General features: G+C 35.9%; 1 protein-coding gene across 7 annotated transcripts in view; it reads right to left on the bottom strand.

The window, feature by feature from the left end:
* STK32B (serine/threonine kinase 32B) overlaps positions 1-19,392 on the bottom strand; it is a 175,434-nt gene that overhangs the window by 120,668 nt on the left and 35,374 nt on the right. For all 7 annotated transcript variants that reach the window (XM_080590340.1, XM_080590336.1, XM_080590334.1 and 4 more), the window contains exon 3: positions 15,641-15,792. In XM_080590340.1, the coding sequence (XP_080446466.1) occupies positions 15,641-15,759 (119 nt within the window). In that variant the 5' untranslated portion in view covers positions 15,760-15,792. The remainder of the gene's footprint in view (positions 1-15,640; positions 15,793-19,392) is intronic.

Here is a 19,392-nt window from a genome sequence, read left to right as displayed (position 1 = left end):
TCTGCTGGCATTTGTGAAAATGTATATTGACTTCATATCTCCCCCCATGGGGAAGCCTACAGCTATCTTAAATGCTACAGGGTAACACTAATGATTAAGAGTAGTAATACAACTTATGTTTAAAGAGGCATTTCTCTAAACACTTCTTATGGTAAGAAACAAGCTTTCTCTAAAATATGTATGCAAATGAGACTGTCGCAGGTACCTGAGCTCTTCTTGTCTTTGCCTCCTGACTGAAGCAGTGAGCAAATGTATGACTACAATTTGCAGCAGAACTGGGGTCAGCATTAGAGAATCAAGATGTTTCCAAATATTCTGAAGTTTTCCAGTAGAAGAAAGATATTTCAAAATATAAATATATTTTAATCAACAAGCTATTTTCCATTAAATTTATTGTTAAAACAACTTTCAAAGACCTGTTATATACAGCTTTCTTATAAACATGTAGTTGAGATACAGCATGACAGCCATGCTCTGTTTCACTACTGTTATTACTGCATCAGTTAGGATAAAAATCCTTCTTAGATTTAAACATACTACTCTGTAAATAGCAAAAAACTGGAGTTGCAGATCAACAGCCCATAATAATTTATACTTTTATAGAAGGCTGCTGTAAATGAAGAGACAACAGTATAACATGTGACCAAACACTCAATCTAATTATTTAAATGTACGTCACATTTTTGAGGCTAGTGAGTAGAATGTGAATTGTCAGTTTTAACTACTGGCTTTGATTGATTTGTCTCTCTTTGCTGTCATGGAAACCCACATAAAATTACAGACAAAGGAACAATAGAACCTAATTAATTAATGTCCCATGCATCTCCTGTACAGCAGAAGTACTGTGCAGTTATTCGGAACATTATGGCAGCACCCATGACATGCTTTTCAAATGCATAGTCCAAGCATTGCTTCTCCAATAAATAAAGAAATAAATAAAGGTATGTGTATAAAATATAAAAATATATAAAGAGAAATGAGATGGCACAAGCACAGAATGGATGGAAGAGACTCCATCTCTCTCTCTACCTCACATATTTCGGAGGGTGTGTAGAATTATAGGGCAAAAGGTCAATTTGAGCTGACCTTTCATTTACTTTCTGAAGCCTGGCAGTTGCTCCATAAGAGCAAAAACCAGCCTGGTTAGAAACAACAGCCTGTAAGGTTGCCTTGTGAGGAGACATAAGGGTATAGACACTGGTAGAGGAAGGAAGCATCAAGGTGGTAACAAGAGGATGTTAAAGAAATAGTTGGAAAAGAAGGATCTCTCCTTGATAAACATTTTGCCATCCACCTTCTCTCATTCATCTGCAATGATATCTATATATATTATTTACAGACATGATTTTTCTCCAAATGTTTGATGTTTGAAAACTTAGGAACCATCACATCTTACTTTTCTAGACTGGTCCTTAGAAGAATGTTCTGCAGGTGTTACAAAAACAGGTGATGCTTTTATGTTCCTGCTTCAGCTTCAGGTGAAAATTCATTATTCATTGAGAACATGGAATAGGGTAGAGGATAGCACAACTTTTTTTTTTTTTTTTTTTTTTGTTCAAGTTCTCTAAGTAAGGAAGACAGGAGATTAAAAGATATGTGGCGTGTTTTTTTGTTGTTGTTTGTTTGTTTTCTCCAAATTAATTAATAGATGGTTATAAGACTTTGCCTTTACCACTGATCACCTAACAAAAAACACCACGTCTCAGTGAAAGAGACACTGTCATTTAATTTCACTATAACTATGCATTCTCCACTTTTGGATTATGAATGAATAAACCAGAACAAAGCATCTGAATCAATTTACACACAACTGATGAAATGGAGGGGAGATAGGGAGGAGGCAGGAAAAAAAGTGTTTGAGCAGAGAGTGGACCTGTTTCTGCTAACACAGCACTGGAAGGGCTGACAGCGGCAGTAACTGGACCCTGCTGCCCACTGCCCTGGATCATCAGCCTGGCTGGGAAGTCTTGGCCATGACTCCTGTCCTTTTCTGTGCACAGTGCTGCTTCTCCCAATATGATTGCACTTGACAACTTCATTATTCTGAAGTCACTGACAGTGCCCTTAGTTGCTTGTGCCTCATACATAAAAACAGGTCGTGCCTGCCAGTACGCAGACGGTGTTATACAGACAGGATTGCCTGCTTGAGCAGAGACTGATCTGAAGGGCCTCAGTTGTCTCTTGTCATTGGAAAAGAGTACAGACACCTCAGGAGAGCAAAAGAGCCTTGGCGACGTGCTAAGCCTGCAGTCGTCTCCTGAGTAAGCAAGATAAAAGCAAACAAAAGTGACTTTCTAGACTGTGAAATGAAACTGTTCTAATGAACAGTTACAGAATAATGAAGGTAGGATGTCATTCAAGCAGGCTATACTTGTCAAAGATTGTGATAGCACTAATTAAAGATGTTATTTCATCTAAATGTATTAGCCATTGCCACTAGTTATGCAGTTAAAGTATATTGGGCATCAGGTGTACCAAACAGCAAAAGATGGAACCACAGGCAACTCGGTATTTGTTGATGGGGCATCCCAAACTTGGCATGTCAGAACAGTATTGAAAATATCTTAACATACTTTTGAATTATTTACATAAAAATAGAAATAAAATGAATAAATAGTAATAATAATAATAATAAATACTCAGGTTATTCAGTTGAATTTCAGGAAATAAATAAAGTTTAAAGAGTTCACTAGACATTGCCAATGTTCATAAAATGAAACAGGCTCCCAGCCAGACAGCTCCAGAGAATCATGGGACCGAGGAACAAGAGAGGAAATCCAGAAGACTACAGCCAAGCAAACATTTCTCTGTACATCACAAGTGATTACTATACCTAGCTGAGCAAGGTAAGGCCTGACTTGATTGATCAGGAGCAGAGATGCAGTTTGGAGTTGTTTAGGTGCTCAGATGAAAATGAAATACAAGTTCACTTAAACAGATGACAGAGCAGTGCCGACAGAAAAGTTTTATTTCTTTCTCAGCATTGAACTGGATCAAAGAGTCATAAATGTAGTATTTTCCCCCTCTTACTGAGTGAATCATATTGTGCTGTTCAGCTGTCCCAGGCTGCTGATATGCAGTATGTTAGAGACTTCTATTTGGGATATGGAGGTAAAGTAGTTCATTTCTCAATAACACATGTACATGAGGACACCACATCAGAGCTACTGCCAAAGACACTGCTTTCTGTGGTTCTAGATGCTCACAATACCATTTTCAATGTCTCAGTTTCTTAAAACAAACAAACAAACAAACACTTAATTCATCTTTCTACATTTTTATATCCTCACAGCTTAACCTGCTTTTTCAGTAAAGCAAAAAGTCTTCTTTCCTGTTAAAAAAATGTTAGCAAACAACACCATGCTTCATTAGTATTGCCCCATAATTTTGTGGTTCCAAATATTGATCAGAATCAGACTTTTTCCTTTTTTTTTTTTTAAACATCAGATGACACCAGGCTTTCAGAATAGTGATAACAGAACTGCAAGTAACTTATCTAAGCCCATACTTCACTAATGACAGGCTTAAATGCAGGCAAACTAAACTGTACTGAACACAAAGGGAAGAAGATGATGTTGATGTTGCCTCCCAGATCTAGTAAAAATATGTTCACATTTTTTCACAGGTGTTCACATATTTTCGCAGGTGTTCACAGACAAACCCAGATTATCCAATAAAGCTGTTTCAAAAGGCGAAAACTGTATTACTCATCATTCATACAGAATTAGTTGTACTGACTATAAAAAAGCAATGCTTACACTTCTCTAAGTACTGCACTAACAAAACTATAGGCGAGACTATTTGCTACGTGATAAACAATAAGACAACAGCAGTTGAGACCTGCATAACATATTTTGTCCTTCTTAGATGTTAATATCTTAAATGATACTTCTATATTTTTCCAGTGTCCTGTGAATCTTAATTCCTAAAATTCCTTTTAAATGCATATAGCTTAGAATATGCTGTTCCATTTTTTATCAAATTATTTGATTATCATTTTCAAATTTTCTATGTGACAGAACATTTTCATTTTGAGTATTGTCTGCAAATAAAGATTTTTCTCAAGGGAGCATTTTAAGAGTTCTAGTTCAATGTATGCAAAAGTATTTTGGTCATTTTTTAAAAATGACTGTAGAGCTTTCAGCTCCCACAGGAAAAACAGTATGTCCAGAGGTCTGTAATTGTTCTCTCTTCCTCTTTTGAGAGATCTGAAATACAAAACCTAACCTACTCTGCTGCTTTCTAGGATGATTGAAAATGCATATTCTCCAATTTAAATTCAGCAATAGCAAATTTATTTCTTGACACAAGATTTTGTTTATTTTCTCTTTAAAATTGAGATAGATGCTATTATACTTTTAAGAATACAGGAAAGTTTAAAAACATGGGCACACCCACTCAGAATCTGAGAGGTTTTCCAGCATAAAGTAGCAGATACTTATCTTGTTTAAAAACTAGGAATTGGGTTATTAAAAATAGCCAAAAGGTATGCTTCATATACTCAGAAGAAACTCCTAATAATATCTACATATATTGGAGAATTTGATCTTATCAAAAAAGATAGCAGTGAATTAAGAAAATATAAATGCTAGAAAAGACTGAAGTGGCTGAGTAGTGTTCAGTCTGACAAATCCTTTACGAGATTTCGATGACTAAGTTATGAAAACTACTGAATTTCATGTCCCATGGATTATTTTTGGATACCAAGTGTTTTCAGATAGCTTTATTCAGTGACATTAATTTAAATCTCATTAAAATTATTTGACACCAAAACTTTACAAGATTTATTTATTAATTTATTTTCAAATGTTTTTAAAGTAAATGTTGGTCTTCAAGCTCAGATATTGAAAAATCTGATTTTTACACCCATACTGGCTACATTTTGTGATTAGGCTTCATTTTTTGTGAAGACTGAAGGGGAAAAACGCCTTCTCCTTTCATTCCACATTTTACATCCCTCCCCAGGCTCATTATCACTTCTGTTTGCATTCTTGTCTTCTCTCAACCTTCTCCCAGGCCATCTGTTGTTGAGGCAATGAAAGTTATGGTCAAGAAGAAGAGTTATTTCTATTAGTTCTGTTTTACTTATCAGTTGGGCATCAAGACTCAGTCCCAGCGCCCTGGTTTTTGGCAAGAAAGAGATTACTCCCTATGTCCTGAATAAATTCTAGTTTAGATAGTTAGAGAGAATGTCACAGGCAGAAGTCACATTCATCCTGTCCATAACTGTTTCACAGATGAATTTAAATATCCATCTTCTTCAGAGCCCATGACATTTCCATGGTCAGGACACTACCTGTAAAAAGTACAACATCAAGAAAAAAGGAACCCTAAATCCTCCTTTATGTGGCATATACTGATGAAACATGAGAGTTAGTCCCTCTAATGAGAACTTTATACTGCAAAACTGTCATTAATTTAGAAACAGGATACCATTAATCATTTTTCTGAAGTCTTAGTATGAGTTCCTCTCTGCACTCTGCAAGTACAATAAATACCATTATAGTTCAATAAAATTGAATTAAATCCATTCTTATGTTGTAAAAGTCTGGAGTCTGATCTTAAAATAAGCTTTGATAAATTTTAATGAACTAAGGCAAAGAATCTCTTAAGCAGGCAGACAATATTAAAACAACAATGCATCGGGAACTTTCCTCTTCACTTCAATTCCACTATCTACTATTTTAAAACCACTCTGATACTTTTTTTTTTTTAATGCAAAGTGTAAATTGTCTTGCACTCATGACTGATTTATTTATTTATTTATTTAAGTACCTCATATGTATACAGATAGACTTTCAGCTTCTGTTCTGTCCTTTGCAAATTTGTTCAAAAATGTTCTCAACTTTTAATATTTGGTAATATGAAAAATAGACTTGGCATTCTAGCAGATGTAAAAAGAAAAGATCTGAACTTCTTACCCAAATAACATAATTATAGAATCATAGAATAATAGAATCATAGAAAAGGTTGGAAGAGACCTTCAAGATCATCTGGTCCAGCCATCCCCCTACTACCAATGTCACCCTCTAAACCACTTTCCTAAGCACCACATCCAACCTTTCCTTGAACACCCCCAGGGACAGTGACTCTTCCACCTTCCTGGGCAACCTGTTCCAATGCCTGACTGCTCTTTCTGAAAAGAAATGTCTCCTAATTTCAAACCTGAACCTCTCCTATTGCAACCTGAGGCCATTCCCTCTAGTCCTATCACTAGTTTACCTGTGAGAAGAGGCTGACCCCCAGCTCCCCACACCTTCCTTTCAGGCAGCTGTAGAGACCAATAAGGTCTCCCCTGAGCCTCCTCTTCTCTAGACTAGACAACTCCAGTTCCCTCAGCCGCTCCTCATAGGACTTATAATTACTATACTATTACTATAATTATCACTGTTTTCATATTGCTTGCTAGTTCCATGAGGTTGTTGTTTGTTTGTTTATTTATAATATCAATGCCCTGACTTATCAACATGTTATTCATAAAGAGGAACTTAGCTATGTGTTTTATCTCTGCTTTGAACTAAAAGTATTCTAAAACCTAAAATATATTTTAGGATAAACTATTAGGAGTAATTTCAAAGCCATATTACACCACTTATAGTCCAAAAATGTTAAAATTATTCTTGGAGGTTATGTGTAGATCTGCAGGATCTGTTCAGTATCAGTATTTTGCAGTGCAACTATTAGGCACTTATTTTCATTCTCTAATGATCACCTACTTTGCATTCACTCTCTGGATGTATATTTATGAACTATTTTACAAGTACATGCAAGACAGTATTGCAATCTGACAGCTATTCCACAATTGCAAGGCTTTGTTAACGCAGTGCTGAGATGCATCTTGTATAGTCTGCCTCTAGCAGAGCTTTTACTACAGGCTAATTGCAGTCCTTGTTTCCATAGCATAGGTAAGAATCACTTGTGCCTGCCTGAAAATAGTAGTTGTGCATGATGAACTCATTACTCTGGCACTGATTACGAGAACTGCTTTACCTATAGGACCTTGGTTATCAGTTTAATTACACACTCTAGATATCATGTTTGGCATTCATAACCTTTAAAGCAAAGAGAGAGAGAGAGAGAAAAAAAAAAAAAAGAAAGAAAAAAAAGCACTGTTTTCCTAAATTGGCAATTGAGGAGTCTGAAGCAATGTCTATGTCTTCGGGGCTGTCTTTCCCACCTCATTAGGCTGAGAGCACTGCAATCCTGCTCTCCAGCAAGGTCTCCTGAGAATACCCACTCCCCAGCACTGGAGCTCTGCTTCAGAATCAAGAGAATGATTATCGTGACTGTGTGTACCACAGACCCAGCGCAGAGGTAAGGCTAACCACATATTCATGAGGGTCTGCATATGGATATGAAATAACTATCTCCCTGTGAAGTCAGATTGAGGCAATAATCCTGAATTCATAAGAGGAACTTGACCAAAACTGAACACTCTTAAAGGGACTATTTTTCTCAGCAGCTTGAAATTTACCAGTGTTTATAATAAAATTCCTCTTGCAGTGAAAGTTTTGCATGAGAAAAGTTTATTATGGGTCAGTAGATAAAGTCTTTGTCTCAGTAAGATTGATGTAGAAAACAAGCTCTTAAGAATAGTCCCAGAATGCAACAAGACATAAAAGATGTGAAATACCTATTGCAGTATTTTTAATGCAAAAAAGATCAAAACTTAAACCATGCCAAAGGCCAATTCCAGCATACTTTTAGGAGGAAAGAATTAAAATAATTCCAAAGATATATATTTCAAGGTGGCAGCAATTTCTCACAGGAAACAATTAGTCAGTAGAACAAAATTCAATATAGGTAGACTCAAGACAAGCATTCCAATACTGGCAGATAGTATCTTAGGGTGCTAAAATCAGCACAAAATAAAGAATTGTTGGGTCATGCAGCTAATGCTGTCATTTAGCACAAGAATTCAAAGGTTACCTATTGGCAGGGCTGAGTCCAATATACTTTTCACAGCCAGAAATAATATCCTGAATATTTACAACTCAAGACAAATCTTTCCTGTATTCTCTTCTTCCAATTAGCCTACCCTTCCTGCTGCCTCATCACCTTTCACAGCCCTTTTTCCTCTATTGTTATCTTTTACCAGGCTCTGGAGAACAGATTTGTTATTACTTTTTTCAGTCTTATATCTAAGATTTCTATATCTTTACCTATTCCAGATTTATATTTATTCAGTGGTGAATTGATCTAGCTTTTTGAGGAAAGTACTCACCCTTGGCTCCCTCTACAGTGAAAGGATTTCACCCATCTAATGTCTGTGCAAGACGTATTCTAAATATACCTTTCTGCATTGATTTTCAGAATCTTCTTGCCTAGAATGGAATCTTGGAGCCCATTAGATATCTAGAATGACCTAGAATTATGTGACCTGGGGTTCATGACCTCTGCTAGATTCACAAAAGAAGTAAGAAACACATGCTGTATAACATGTCCGTGACTGTTCTCCAGCACTGTGACCAAATGGCATAGAAAAGCTTGTGCCTGTCTTATTAAACAGTCAGCTTCCAAAACAAGCTGATGGCATGCAAGCTGCCTATTGGGAGCAGTCTCTGGCTGCACCTGGGGTTTTCCTGGGAAGGCTCATGCCCCAGCTACCATCTGCAGGAGTACGTTCAAAAAAAATTAACGACATGGAGTAAGCTTAGAGGAGCTGAGTATAACCAAAAGAAAGCTAAGAGCATTGGACACCTTCATTAAACTCCAGAAAGGCAGATTGTCTGTCAGGATCTGTTGTTTCATGACCTTTTGGGGATCCACCACATACTTTAGAAAGATAGACATCATTATGGACTGACTTTCATTTTCAGCAGCACACTATACCTTGCAGAGGCTGTCAGGCTAGTTGCAATCCCAGCACAGAGCTATGCCCTAACAGGAACCACCACAAGCCCTCACTCCCTTCCAAAAATATTAAATCATTTTTCTGTTAGATCATGGCTTTTACTCACTGCCTTTGGTATGGAGACCCATGAAGCTCAGAAAGCTGGTCATATTAGATCTCAGAAAAGAATTTTTCCATGTCTTATAAAATATTTTCTCTCTAGATTAGATCTGCTAAGTCAGGGCAAGTTTCACATCCACAACAGTACAGCCACTAAGGAAACTCAGCTGGAACTGAACTGAACCACCTACAGTTGGTGCTTAGGTCTCTGATAGGCAACTGGTGCACCTGGATAAGTTATTTACAGCTCCAGCCAGCAGCAGGATGTTTGACCAGGTGTGCTTGCTTCACTGAGTTTGTAGGTTCATGCACATTTTTGATTCCAGTCTGAGGAGAAGAGCTGTTTTATGGGGCAGTCCAAAATGTTGTTTCTTCCTGTCTAATCTAGAGATGACACTTTCACTGGGAAGTGATATTTGTATGTGTCTGTACATTATCCATCCAGCTCGAGACAATAGATAATTTCTTCTCTCCAGCTCTTTTTTTCATCCTTCTTTTCCCTCCTTTTTTTTTTCTCTCTTTTTTTTTTTTTCTTTTTTTTTTAAGACTGATTGGAGTATTATGTAAATTCAGACATCCACGAACATTTCTGCTATGACATGTGTTCTTTACTTCTTCCGGTTTTCACTGTATTTGAAACTTAGTCTTACTGTAGCTGGTAGGAGTAATGTACTCTTGTAGGTCTATCTTACAAAATAGGTGCATTTTCCAGAAACTGATGAGTAGAAAGAAAAATACTTCAAAATATAGAGCCACTCTGTGAATACAGCTAACACTTCTTTGTGGGTTGTTAAATATATCAAGCATATTGTTCTGGCTATACTAGGAAATGACCGGTAAGCTGACAAAAGTAAATCCTCATTTGTCTCCCTCTGTTGCCTTTGAAAATGTTCTAACAATTTAAAAAAGGACATAACATCTTTAAGCTAACCTATTAAAAATAAGATCACTTATTTTCCAGAAGTTTTGAGGAATGGTCTACAAAACAGATTTTTCTGATCAAAATCATCAGAAAAAAAACATTTTTATAGTTTTTTTTTTTGTCAAAAACTTCTGTTTTTTGTACTAAACTGTATTATTTTCAAAGTAGCCAGTGTATCTACTTATGTTTGAACATAATGACAAGTGACAACCACATTGGTAGATAAGGAGTAACTTGGATCTTGGCTCAGTCCTAATTCATGGTGTAAGAAAGATATTTAAAATATGGATGGTTTCAGAAATGCTGCTTATCTTGCTCAAGGGATGTTCAGATATTTGGGGAAGGATAAACACAGGATAAAATGCTAGATCCTGGAGGAGCATGTTGTAGTCCCAGGTGGGACTGTTTTAGGGGCTGACATTTCTACAGCTCATTCATCTATGCTCAAAATACACATAACATACAAAGGGTCTGATAAAAATACAGGACTGCTTTTCATTTTAAGAAGAAATCTCTATTACCAGAAATGCCTCTAACAGTGATAAAACTGGCTACAAGGCTCACATATCTTTAAGCATTTATTCAATTTCATTTCTAAAATGAAGGTTATAAATCTATCCCAAGCCCTTCCTGAAAAACAGTTATCCTCCAAGCTATTACGGACATTTACAGAAGAATGATTCTTTTCTGTGTCAGATGTTATAAAAGACAGTTCATACTTCAAATAATATGATTTATAAGTTCAGACTGTGAAGTTAAATTTAATAAAGCTCAGAGAAGATGCATGAGCCTTAAAAAGCTTTCTAATAGAGAACTTTTAGAGTCAAGATGCTACCCTTGTTTTATATTAGCTGTTCTGTATTCTGGTATATACTGAGATTACAGATGGATAGTAACAGATTACCCACTACAGAAGCTTTACATTCTTTCCTCTTCTCTGTCTTCACAGAAGGATTTAACTGATTCTATGTCTCATTACCTCTTTGTGCAATTATAAATATATAACTACAGGTCTTTCTTGTCTTCATATTTGTTTCCTGAGTTGCCAACTTTTCTCTTTCATGATGTAATTCCTCAAGGAAAGATCAATGTTGTTGGTTAGTATTCCCTTTCGTTCAAGGATCTGTTTTGAGATTTAATGCTATATTCATTTTATTCTATATCTTGAAAGGTTGGATGATTAACATTTGAAAATCAGCAGTTCTGGTAAGAGAGTCCTACAAACTCAAGAAAAATTGCCAACAGTGGAATTTCCTCCAACTATATTTTTCAGTATGAATTTGGGGATTTGACATTTTGAATGAAATAAGACATATGATTTTATAAAATTTCTTATGTATTATATATTTTATTCTTTTTAATTTTATAAGAATCTTAAAAAAAAAAATCTGATGATACTGAAGTTCTTATAGAAAATTTTATTTTGTAAAAATTGCAAGTATTTTGATAATAAATTCCCTATTTTTTCCATCATCCCTTCCAGATAAAAATGGCAAGGGGGCAAATAAGATACATTTATATCAGAAAAATGCTGTTGGCACTACCATTACTCCTGGAAAGTAGGAGACACAGGCCCTAGGTTCTGCTCAGCCTGGGCAGCCAGATTCCTGTTTGGTCGGTTGGTTGTGTTTTTTTTCCTAGACTACAAAACTGTTTAACTACAAGCTCACAAAGTATTTTGTACAAACCTTACTACAGTTCCTAAGGCTGGTTTTGGTCTTTATCCAGTGAAAATCTAATGTAAAACACATATACACCATGATTTAAACATTTTTGAAAAGCTGTGCACCACTGCTCATCTTGGTGGGAGTCCTGCTTACAACTGAATTTCTGACTTTCTATAGGGATGCTAGTGTTTTTTTAGTTAGGTGAACAATGTCATTGACTGTCTACTTAAACAGGGGTTGCAACAGAGCTTTAGGTGGCACATTAGTACTTACCTTCTCAGAACAACTACGTCTGAATATCTGTGGGAAATCAAAGTTGGATACCCTAGCTAATTAGGGAGATGCAACTTACATTCAGTAGACTGATGGGGTTTCTGTGTTTTATTCACCAAAAATCATACCTTATGCTGGATTAATGAAAACTGACATGAAAGCACGTGCCCTTAGTGAGCGTGATAGAGTCTAGAAAGACAAATCAGTCCAAAATGTCACAGAAAAAGGGAATGCAACATTTACGTGAGCTGCAGCTCTGTTCATACCCATACACAATGACATAACTTTCTCTTTTTATACTCATATTCCAGTTTGTGAGACAAGATAGAGTTAGCAGCTCCTGTTACCATCCCTTTCTACATTTACAATGCAATGAACAAAATGAACAGAAAAAAAATCTGATTCAGAAAAACAAGACACAAATATAGCTGCAGTTGATATAGAAGAAATGCAGCTTCAACTGTTTCCTTCCATTAGTATGCCAGGAATTGACTCAGGAGGAAATCCCATGGATTCCTGCTAATCATTTAATATACGTTATAGCTACAATGTAAGCATATTGGATGCAAATTAATATTGCATCTAGACTGCAAGTGAAAATACATTAAACAGGCTGCTAATTCACAAACAATCAATGAAAATGCTGTTATTTTAAGAGATTATTGCAGGAAACGCATGAAGTATATTTAAGGAATATTCCATTTGTACTTGCAGTGTTCCATTTTTCATTCTAGTAAATAAACAAATAAAACTGTTTCAATTATTAAATAAATGCAATATGTTTAATATATTTAATAGCTTCATATGGCTTAGAACTGTTAAAACAGGTGTGACTGGTATTAATGGATCAGTTATGATTTTTGTGTTTTGCCCTGGTAGTTCAACAACAAAAGCCATTATTTGAAGACAAGGTGCAGAATATCTTAAAATTCAGGCAAAAGTTGAGACAGAGTGTTTGAAGGTTGGGATTATGCGACGGTCATCTGCAAGAGGAGACACTCCAGAAATATATCAGAAGCTATTTTAAATGCATTTATGATTGCGCAAGGCTAATTATAGAATCATATTATGGTCTTGGTACAAAGAAAAAGTTATTTGGGGTAGACAAGATTAATTCTGGGGAGGGCCTGGTTTCAAGAATTTCCTTTGGTGTGATATAGGCTCTCAAGTGGTTTGGTAGCTCACTCTGGAGTCAAGGCTTGGAATCGCTGGAAATTTGAATGTTTAGTGTTTGAAGTGAACACTTCAGCTGAAAATATTATGTATTTGTCAATAACATTGTTTTTGGTTAATCTTCTACAGCTCTAATTGTGCATGTCCAAGTCCTTCAATCATCAGTGTCACACATATCTGGGGTTTGACCACATGGTTGTCCACTTTCAGTAGGAAGAATGGAGAGAGATCCCTAGGGTAGGGTATGCTACAGCTTAGCCACTCTGGTTATAGTAGTAGATTAACATGCTGGGGAGCATTTCAGACCAGCTGGCAGAGAACTTCTGCCTCTGCTAAGAAGTCCCTACTGCTGTGCCAGCCACACCAGGGTGATCCCTGGGACACTGTGACTCTGGAACTATCCCAGGAGCTTCTCTGGGAAATGGCTGGCTCATACGAGACATGCACATGCCAAGGGTTGGTCCAGCTGCACCAGGCAGTGCCTGGAAGTGCTCCCAGATGCTCTTTTCCCTACTAGGTTAGATGTACCTTTGCAAGATCATGTTTTATCCATAAGGATAATCAAAGGCTGTCTACATGGACATTTCAGGCTACAAAGCACTGTGTATGCTACAGCAACAAGGGCTTTATGATTGTACAAGTCAACTGCATGTCTTCGCAAGACTACCCATTGAACGTGGCTAGTGCTTTTAGATCTAGATGTAAGTCTTCAGGCTATTACATATTACCTTCTCTCATATCATAATCTTGAAAAATAACCTTGGTGATGTGTTATATGCATTAATGCAGGTGATGAATTCCAGGCCCCATATGTGGCAGGTGTCCTGTCCCTTATTACATGATCTGACAGGGTGGGCAGGATTCTTCTGTGCCTTCCCTTCGAAGAAAAATCTTGTCATTTTCCCAAATAATTACCCCAGACAGACTGGCCAGCTATAAGCATTGCTAGAGACATTGTATGTAGAACACTGTTCATGCACTGATGTATTTTGAATAGTGTCCTTTTTGGATGAAATGTTTTGCTAATTCTGGAGTTATCTTTCATTTTCTACTTTTCTCATATAAACATATAGTATGACATTTGAGTCTTGAGATCTTGTGACAATATCTCAGAAGCACAAGAAGAATAAATTAATTTCTTGAAACAAAAATCATTATTACATCCAACACATTTTAAACTATTGCCTATTCCATGTTTAATCTTTGGCATGAAAATAGGAAGGATAAAAGTTTGTTAGCTGATTATAATTCAGTAATTGTAATGTAGCATATTTTTTGTTTCATAATAAATGTTTGATATTTAATTCTTCAGCATCATTATGTTTACTGAAGTATCTTGTCAATCATATCAATCTTTTTCTGTTTCTGCACAGTGTTTAGGTACACAGTGGAAATCTTCGCCCTGTTTTGTTAAAGAACAAAAGTTTTCATGGGTTCAAAAGACATTATACAAATGCATGAAAGAAAATTCCACAGTCCCTTAAGATAAGAGATACCACTATTTTGGTGATGAAATCCCTAGAGTACATGTTGCTGGAACCTTGGAAATATACAAGGAAAATTTTGTATTACACTTACAATGTGTGCAATTTTTCTTTAACCTTCCAACAAGACATTAGGTTAGCTCAAGTATGATCATCCATGTCAAGAGTAGAGCACTTGAGACATATGTATATGATTAGGTCCCTTTCAAATGAATGTTGGGATCAAATTCTCTGCTGGTATAAGTGGGTGCAATTACACTAAAACTATGCTCACCAAAGCCAGAAAATCATTTGGCTTTTAGGTCTTAAAAAGTGCTAAGATGTCTACAAGAAATTGCTCGTCTATACAGTGAAGTAAGAGCAAAAAACAATGACCTCCAGTATGACAGCTAAAACTCACAAAACCGAAGGTCTGTATGCACTCTGACCATCTACAGCCAATCAAGCTATTCACAAACTGAAAAAAAAAAAAAACATATCGTCATGATTTATGTATCCTATGTATACTTTTTTTAAAAAAAAAAATTATATAGGTCATTTTTAGATAAGAGAGGAAAAGTATGCATCCCATTATAACTATCACTACATAAAAACCATCATATATTTTAAGTCAGTGGTGTAGTTGAAGCTACTCATTACTTGACCAACATTTTCTCATACTCATATGTGAATGAAGCTTTCAGTGGCTATTATAGGGAAGATAAGAGAAATTCCAGGTGCTGAAAAGATGTTTTTCTGTTTTTCCATGTCACCCATTTTTAAAATAGTAGTTGAATTTCAAATTTTCTGTGAATTGACTCAAAACATTTTTAATTGAATAGTTGGTTTTGATATTTCACAACCTTGTAACAGTTATTTAATCCAGGTATTGTCAAAAAGAAATGATGAAGCTGGACAGAACTACACATCTCCATGTGCTGCTGTAATAACGTGGAGAGAAACCACACTAGAAACAAAAAGGTGAATGTGATGTTTAAATATTCCAGTGTAAAAGGGCACTTTTGAAATATTCATGAAAAGTAAAGAGCTCTTCAAAACCAAAATACCTTAAAAAAGATGTCACCAATATTTTTTTCATATTTTTCATTTTCCAGCCTTCCACAGCCTGAACTGATGCAGCAATAAGGAGCAAACAAGAGACCCTTGAAATAATTTCAGAGTTTCTTACCACAGATTGACTAGGAAGGGATGCTCCAGGCCTTGCATTATCTGTAGCTCCCGAAAAACATTTCGAACTTCATCTCTCTCAATACATTTCTGTTTATTCATGTATTTCATGGCATACATTTTCTTGGTGTCTCTCTTCTGTACAATGCACACCTAATTGACAGCAAAGAAAAAGGCAAAGTTTGACACCTACAAAAGGCAATTCAGTTGTGACTTTGGAAAAAAAAAATTTTTTTTTTCAAGATTCTAAGGAGATCTGGATACCACAACCAAAGAACAACTTCTCAAAGTCCATGTTATAGCTAGGCAGGATTAGACTTCAATTAATAAATTAACAAAAGAACAGATATCCCTACAGAATGAGAAACCCAGAAAAGTGGCATCGTAATTTCCAGAATTTATTCTAGGAGTAATATACTTGAATTGCTTGAATCACAGTCTATTTTGTTAGTCACAGAAATTATTGCCTCCTGCTTAGGAAAATGCACAACTACTGTCCTCATTCCTACAGGTTGATATCCCCATTGTGATTACTGCATCATAAACGTAACCTATGTTCAGAAGGCTCAATATTTAATCTTAGTATCAAAATTATTCTCCCTTCATTATAGTTGAAATGAATTTTTCATACAGAGGTTCATCATATTATTTTTGAAGTCACAATTACAATGACTTAGTCTCTAACAGTAATTTTCTTTGCTTTAACATTGTTTACCTTTTTTGACAAAAGCCAAAAAATTTTGTAAATGCAGCATAAAAATCTTGAGAACACCCATGTAACATGCCTGGATTTTTATTTATTTTTATTTATTTATTTTCATTTGCCATTGTGGTAGCTTTCCTTGTGAATAAAGCTGGAGACTATAACTTGCACCACATCTAAGAACCATCATTTTAAATATGATTTTTGTCAACACAGAAATATATTATAGATGAACATTTCATCCCCAAAGGTGGTATGAATCTTCTCTTCATAAAAGCCCTACATGCACACACAGGGCAAAACTACTTCTCCAACAGACTAAATCTGAAGGCTTTTCCCATTAATTGATCAGGGCTCTTTAAACTGACAGATCCAGTGTGTCTTGATAGCCAATAAAATATTATCTGAAAAATTTATTTTGGTGCAACATTTCTATTGCTGATAGAGCCATAGGCTCTAATCAGAATTTTTCACTGTCAGGGCATATATAGACTATGCACTGAAAGCATCTGGTTTCCGTGTCATAGCTTTGTGGTGCCTAAGTTCAAGAGTATGAAGAATTTATTTAGTATGGACATTATTATTTTATATATATATATGTACATACACACCTACACACACGCACATACTATAATATATGCATATATATACATACCTAAAATTAATGCTCAGAGATCAAATTACAACACTGTGCCAACAAACACAATAAACAAAACAAAAAAAGAGTTTTGGGTACTCAAAATTCAGAAATGATCTGGAGCAACTGAGGCAATTTTGAACAGCTGAAACCTCTTCGGTGACTTTAAAAGATGTCATCTGAATTCTAGGCCTGGTAATGAACCACCAGCACTAGGGTGAGGGGCCTAGAGAGAGGTACTCCATCGTCACTTCTATCTTAATCTTAGAGGGAAGGTTCCAGGAATATACAATCATCATATTTTACTTACTCTACCTTTTTCCAGTGCCTCCAAGAGGAATTGTCTCAGTGAAACTGAACCACGATTATTTCTCTGCAACTCTTTTTCCAGGAAGTGTGTTCTCGAGCTCAAATCTACTCCAAAGATAGGAGTTAATAGAGTACTTTTAACATATAATGATAAGATGTGCTTAAGCAGAGTTTCTAATTACCTCTCCTAAATCAGGAGGTGTTCTGCTAATTAAGTAAAATATGGAAGGCAGTGTTCATTTTCTTCCCTGGGACTGTTATGGAAAGTCTGAATGTTTGTGATGTGCTTAAGATAAGTAAGCGTTCAAAATGATATAGAAAGAAGCCAAGCTATGAAACTATAGGGAAGTGACGTTGGTCTTTTTGTGGAAGAGACAATAAGTGGGTCTGAACTGAAATGGAGGGATGGAAAGGAGTAGTTTGAGCTTCCACAGATTCTTAAAAAGTGTAAGCAGGATTCATTGTGGCAATTCCTGATATCCTTGCTGAGATTATGTGGACATTCCAATTTAGTGAATCACATTATAAAATAAAATGTTTCTACATTATAAAATATGTTTATAGATCTTGGCTCAGAACCTAAGACTAGAACTTCATTCAATTATATGAATTTATGGTGTGATTTTCTTATGAAGCTTGGCTGAGACTGAGCTGTTTGTGGAAGTCTCTCGTTTCGTTACATGAAAAGCCTTTCCATTAAACAATTGATGACTAAGAATGGGGCTTTACTCAACTGAGAATTGACAGGTTTCACAAATGGGTTAAACTAGGATCATATACAGCACCTAAATAGGTAATGTAAATAGATTCAGTTTTAAAACACTGGTGTGACTTGAGAATGTATTCATTTCTCTCACCTTCCAGTAAAGACAAGGGTATTCATCACAGCTGATAACATTCAAGGCAAAAGCAGGCTTTCTGTTGCTAGAATCATAGCAAACATTTTCTAGCAATGTGTATCTATACAGATCTTTTAATGTTTTCAGAGTCAATGGGATTTTCATTAATATACAAAAGTTGCTCTGCTGGAAATAAGGAAATCCAAGCTACGATCGCATTGATATTATTGTGAAAAATGTTTGACATTGCTATGTCAGTGTTGAATAGTAGTGAAGATCCTCCCTGGCATTTTTACCTGCTGGCTGTCATCTCTTCTTCTGAGCAGGATGTTAACGGGCTGAAAATACGCCACTGCTGCAGGAAAGAAAGGAAAAACCCTCCAGCTCTCCTCACATGTGCAGTCTTAATGGGGAATGTTTAAATTGTTTTGTTGTTGTTGTTGTTTTGTTTTGTTTGTTTATGGTTAAAATTACTTCCAAATGAGTTATTTAAAATAGGGACAAACAGGTGCTCTGGCACCTCAACCAACAAATTCTGCAATGAATCATTATTGTGGAAGTCTGAGAAGAGTTGTCTTATTTACACATATCAACATAGAAGCCTGTCTTGCTCACATCACATCCTCTTCCAATTTTTCTGTGAATATCATTTACCAGAGCCCAGACTGTGCCTTGCTCAAATTGATATCGCTGCTTCATCAATCTCTGTAGGAGATACTTCAAACCCAATATAGCTTTATATTCAGCAGTGATAGACACATCCATCTCTGCCTAAGGTATGGGTCTAAATAGATCCAGGAAACCACCTCTAGAAGGATGTCTTCTCTTCTGAAGTCCCTCTAAAGTGATGGTAGATGACTAGCTTGGATGTAGGCAAGTCAAAATGTACGTAATACAAATCCTCATTAATTTTCTTTGCAGTTAAATGGTCCTTATTTTTGAAAAGTCTCATGTGCAAATATTCCCTTTCCTAAAAGGGCGAAGTGTCATAACTGTTAGCACAGAGTTTTCTTGTGGTTTTTTTTTTTTTTGGCGTGTTTTTTTTTTTTAATATATATATATATTTGTCAGAAGGTAAAAATGAAATGTTTTCAGAACAAACAAGTTAAAAGAAATTTCACCAGTGTGACTTAGAGCCACTTACCCTTAGAACCAGAGGAAGAGAACCCATAGGTTATGACTGCAGGACTAAACTACACTTTTCAGAAGAAAAATATGCTATGGTCGAGTTCTAACTACCATCTCTGGTTTCCTGTGATTTCACA

Source organism: Anser brachyrhynchus (assembly GCF_964034855.1).
Source record: "Anser brachyrhynchus genome assembly, chromosome: 4".
NCBI classification, from domain to species: domain Eukaryota; kingdom Metazoa; phylum Chordata; class Aves; order Anseriformes; family Anatidae; genus Anser; species Anser brachyrhynchus.
The sequence above is the reverse complement of the archived record's forward strand: the minus strand, read 5'-3'. Positions and strand labels throughout refer to the sequence as shown.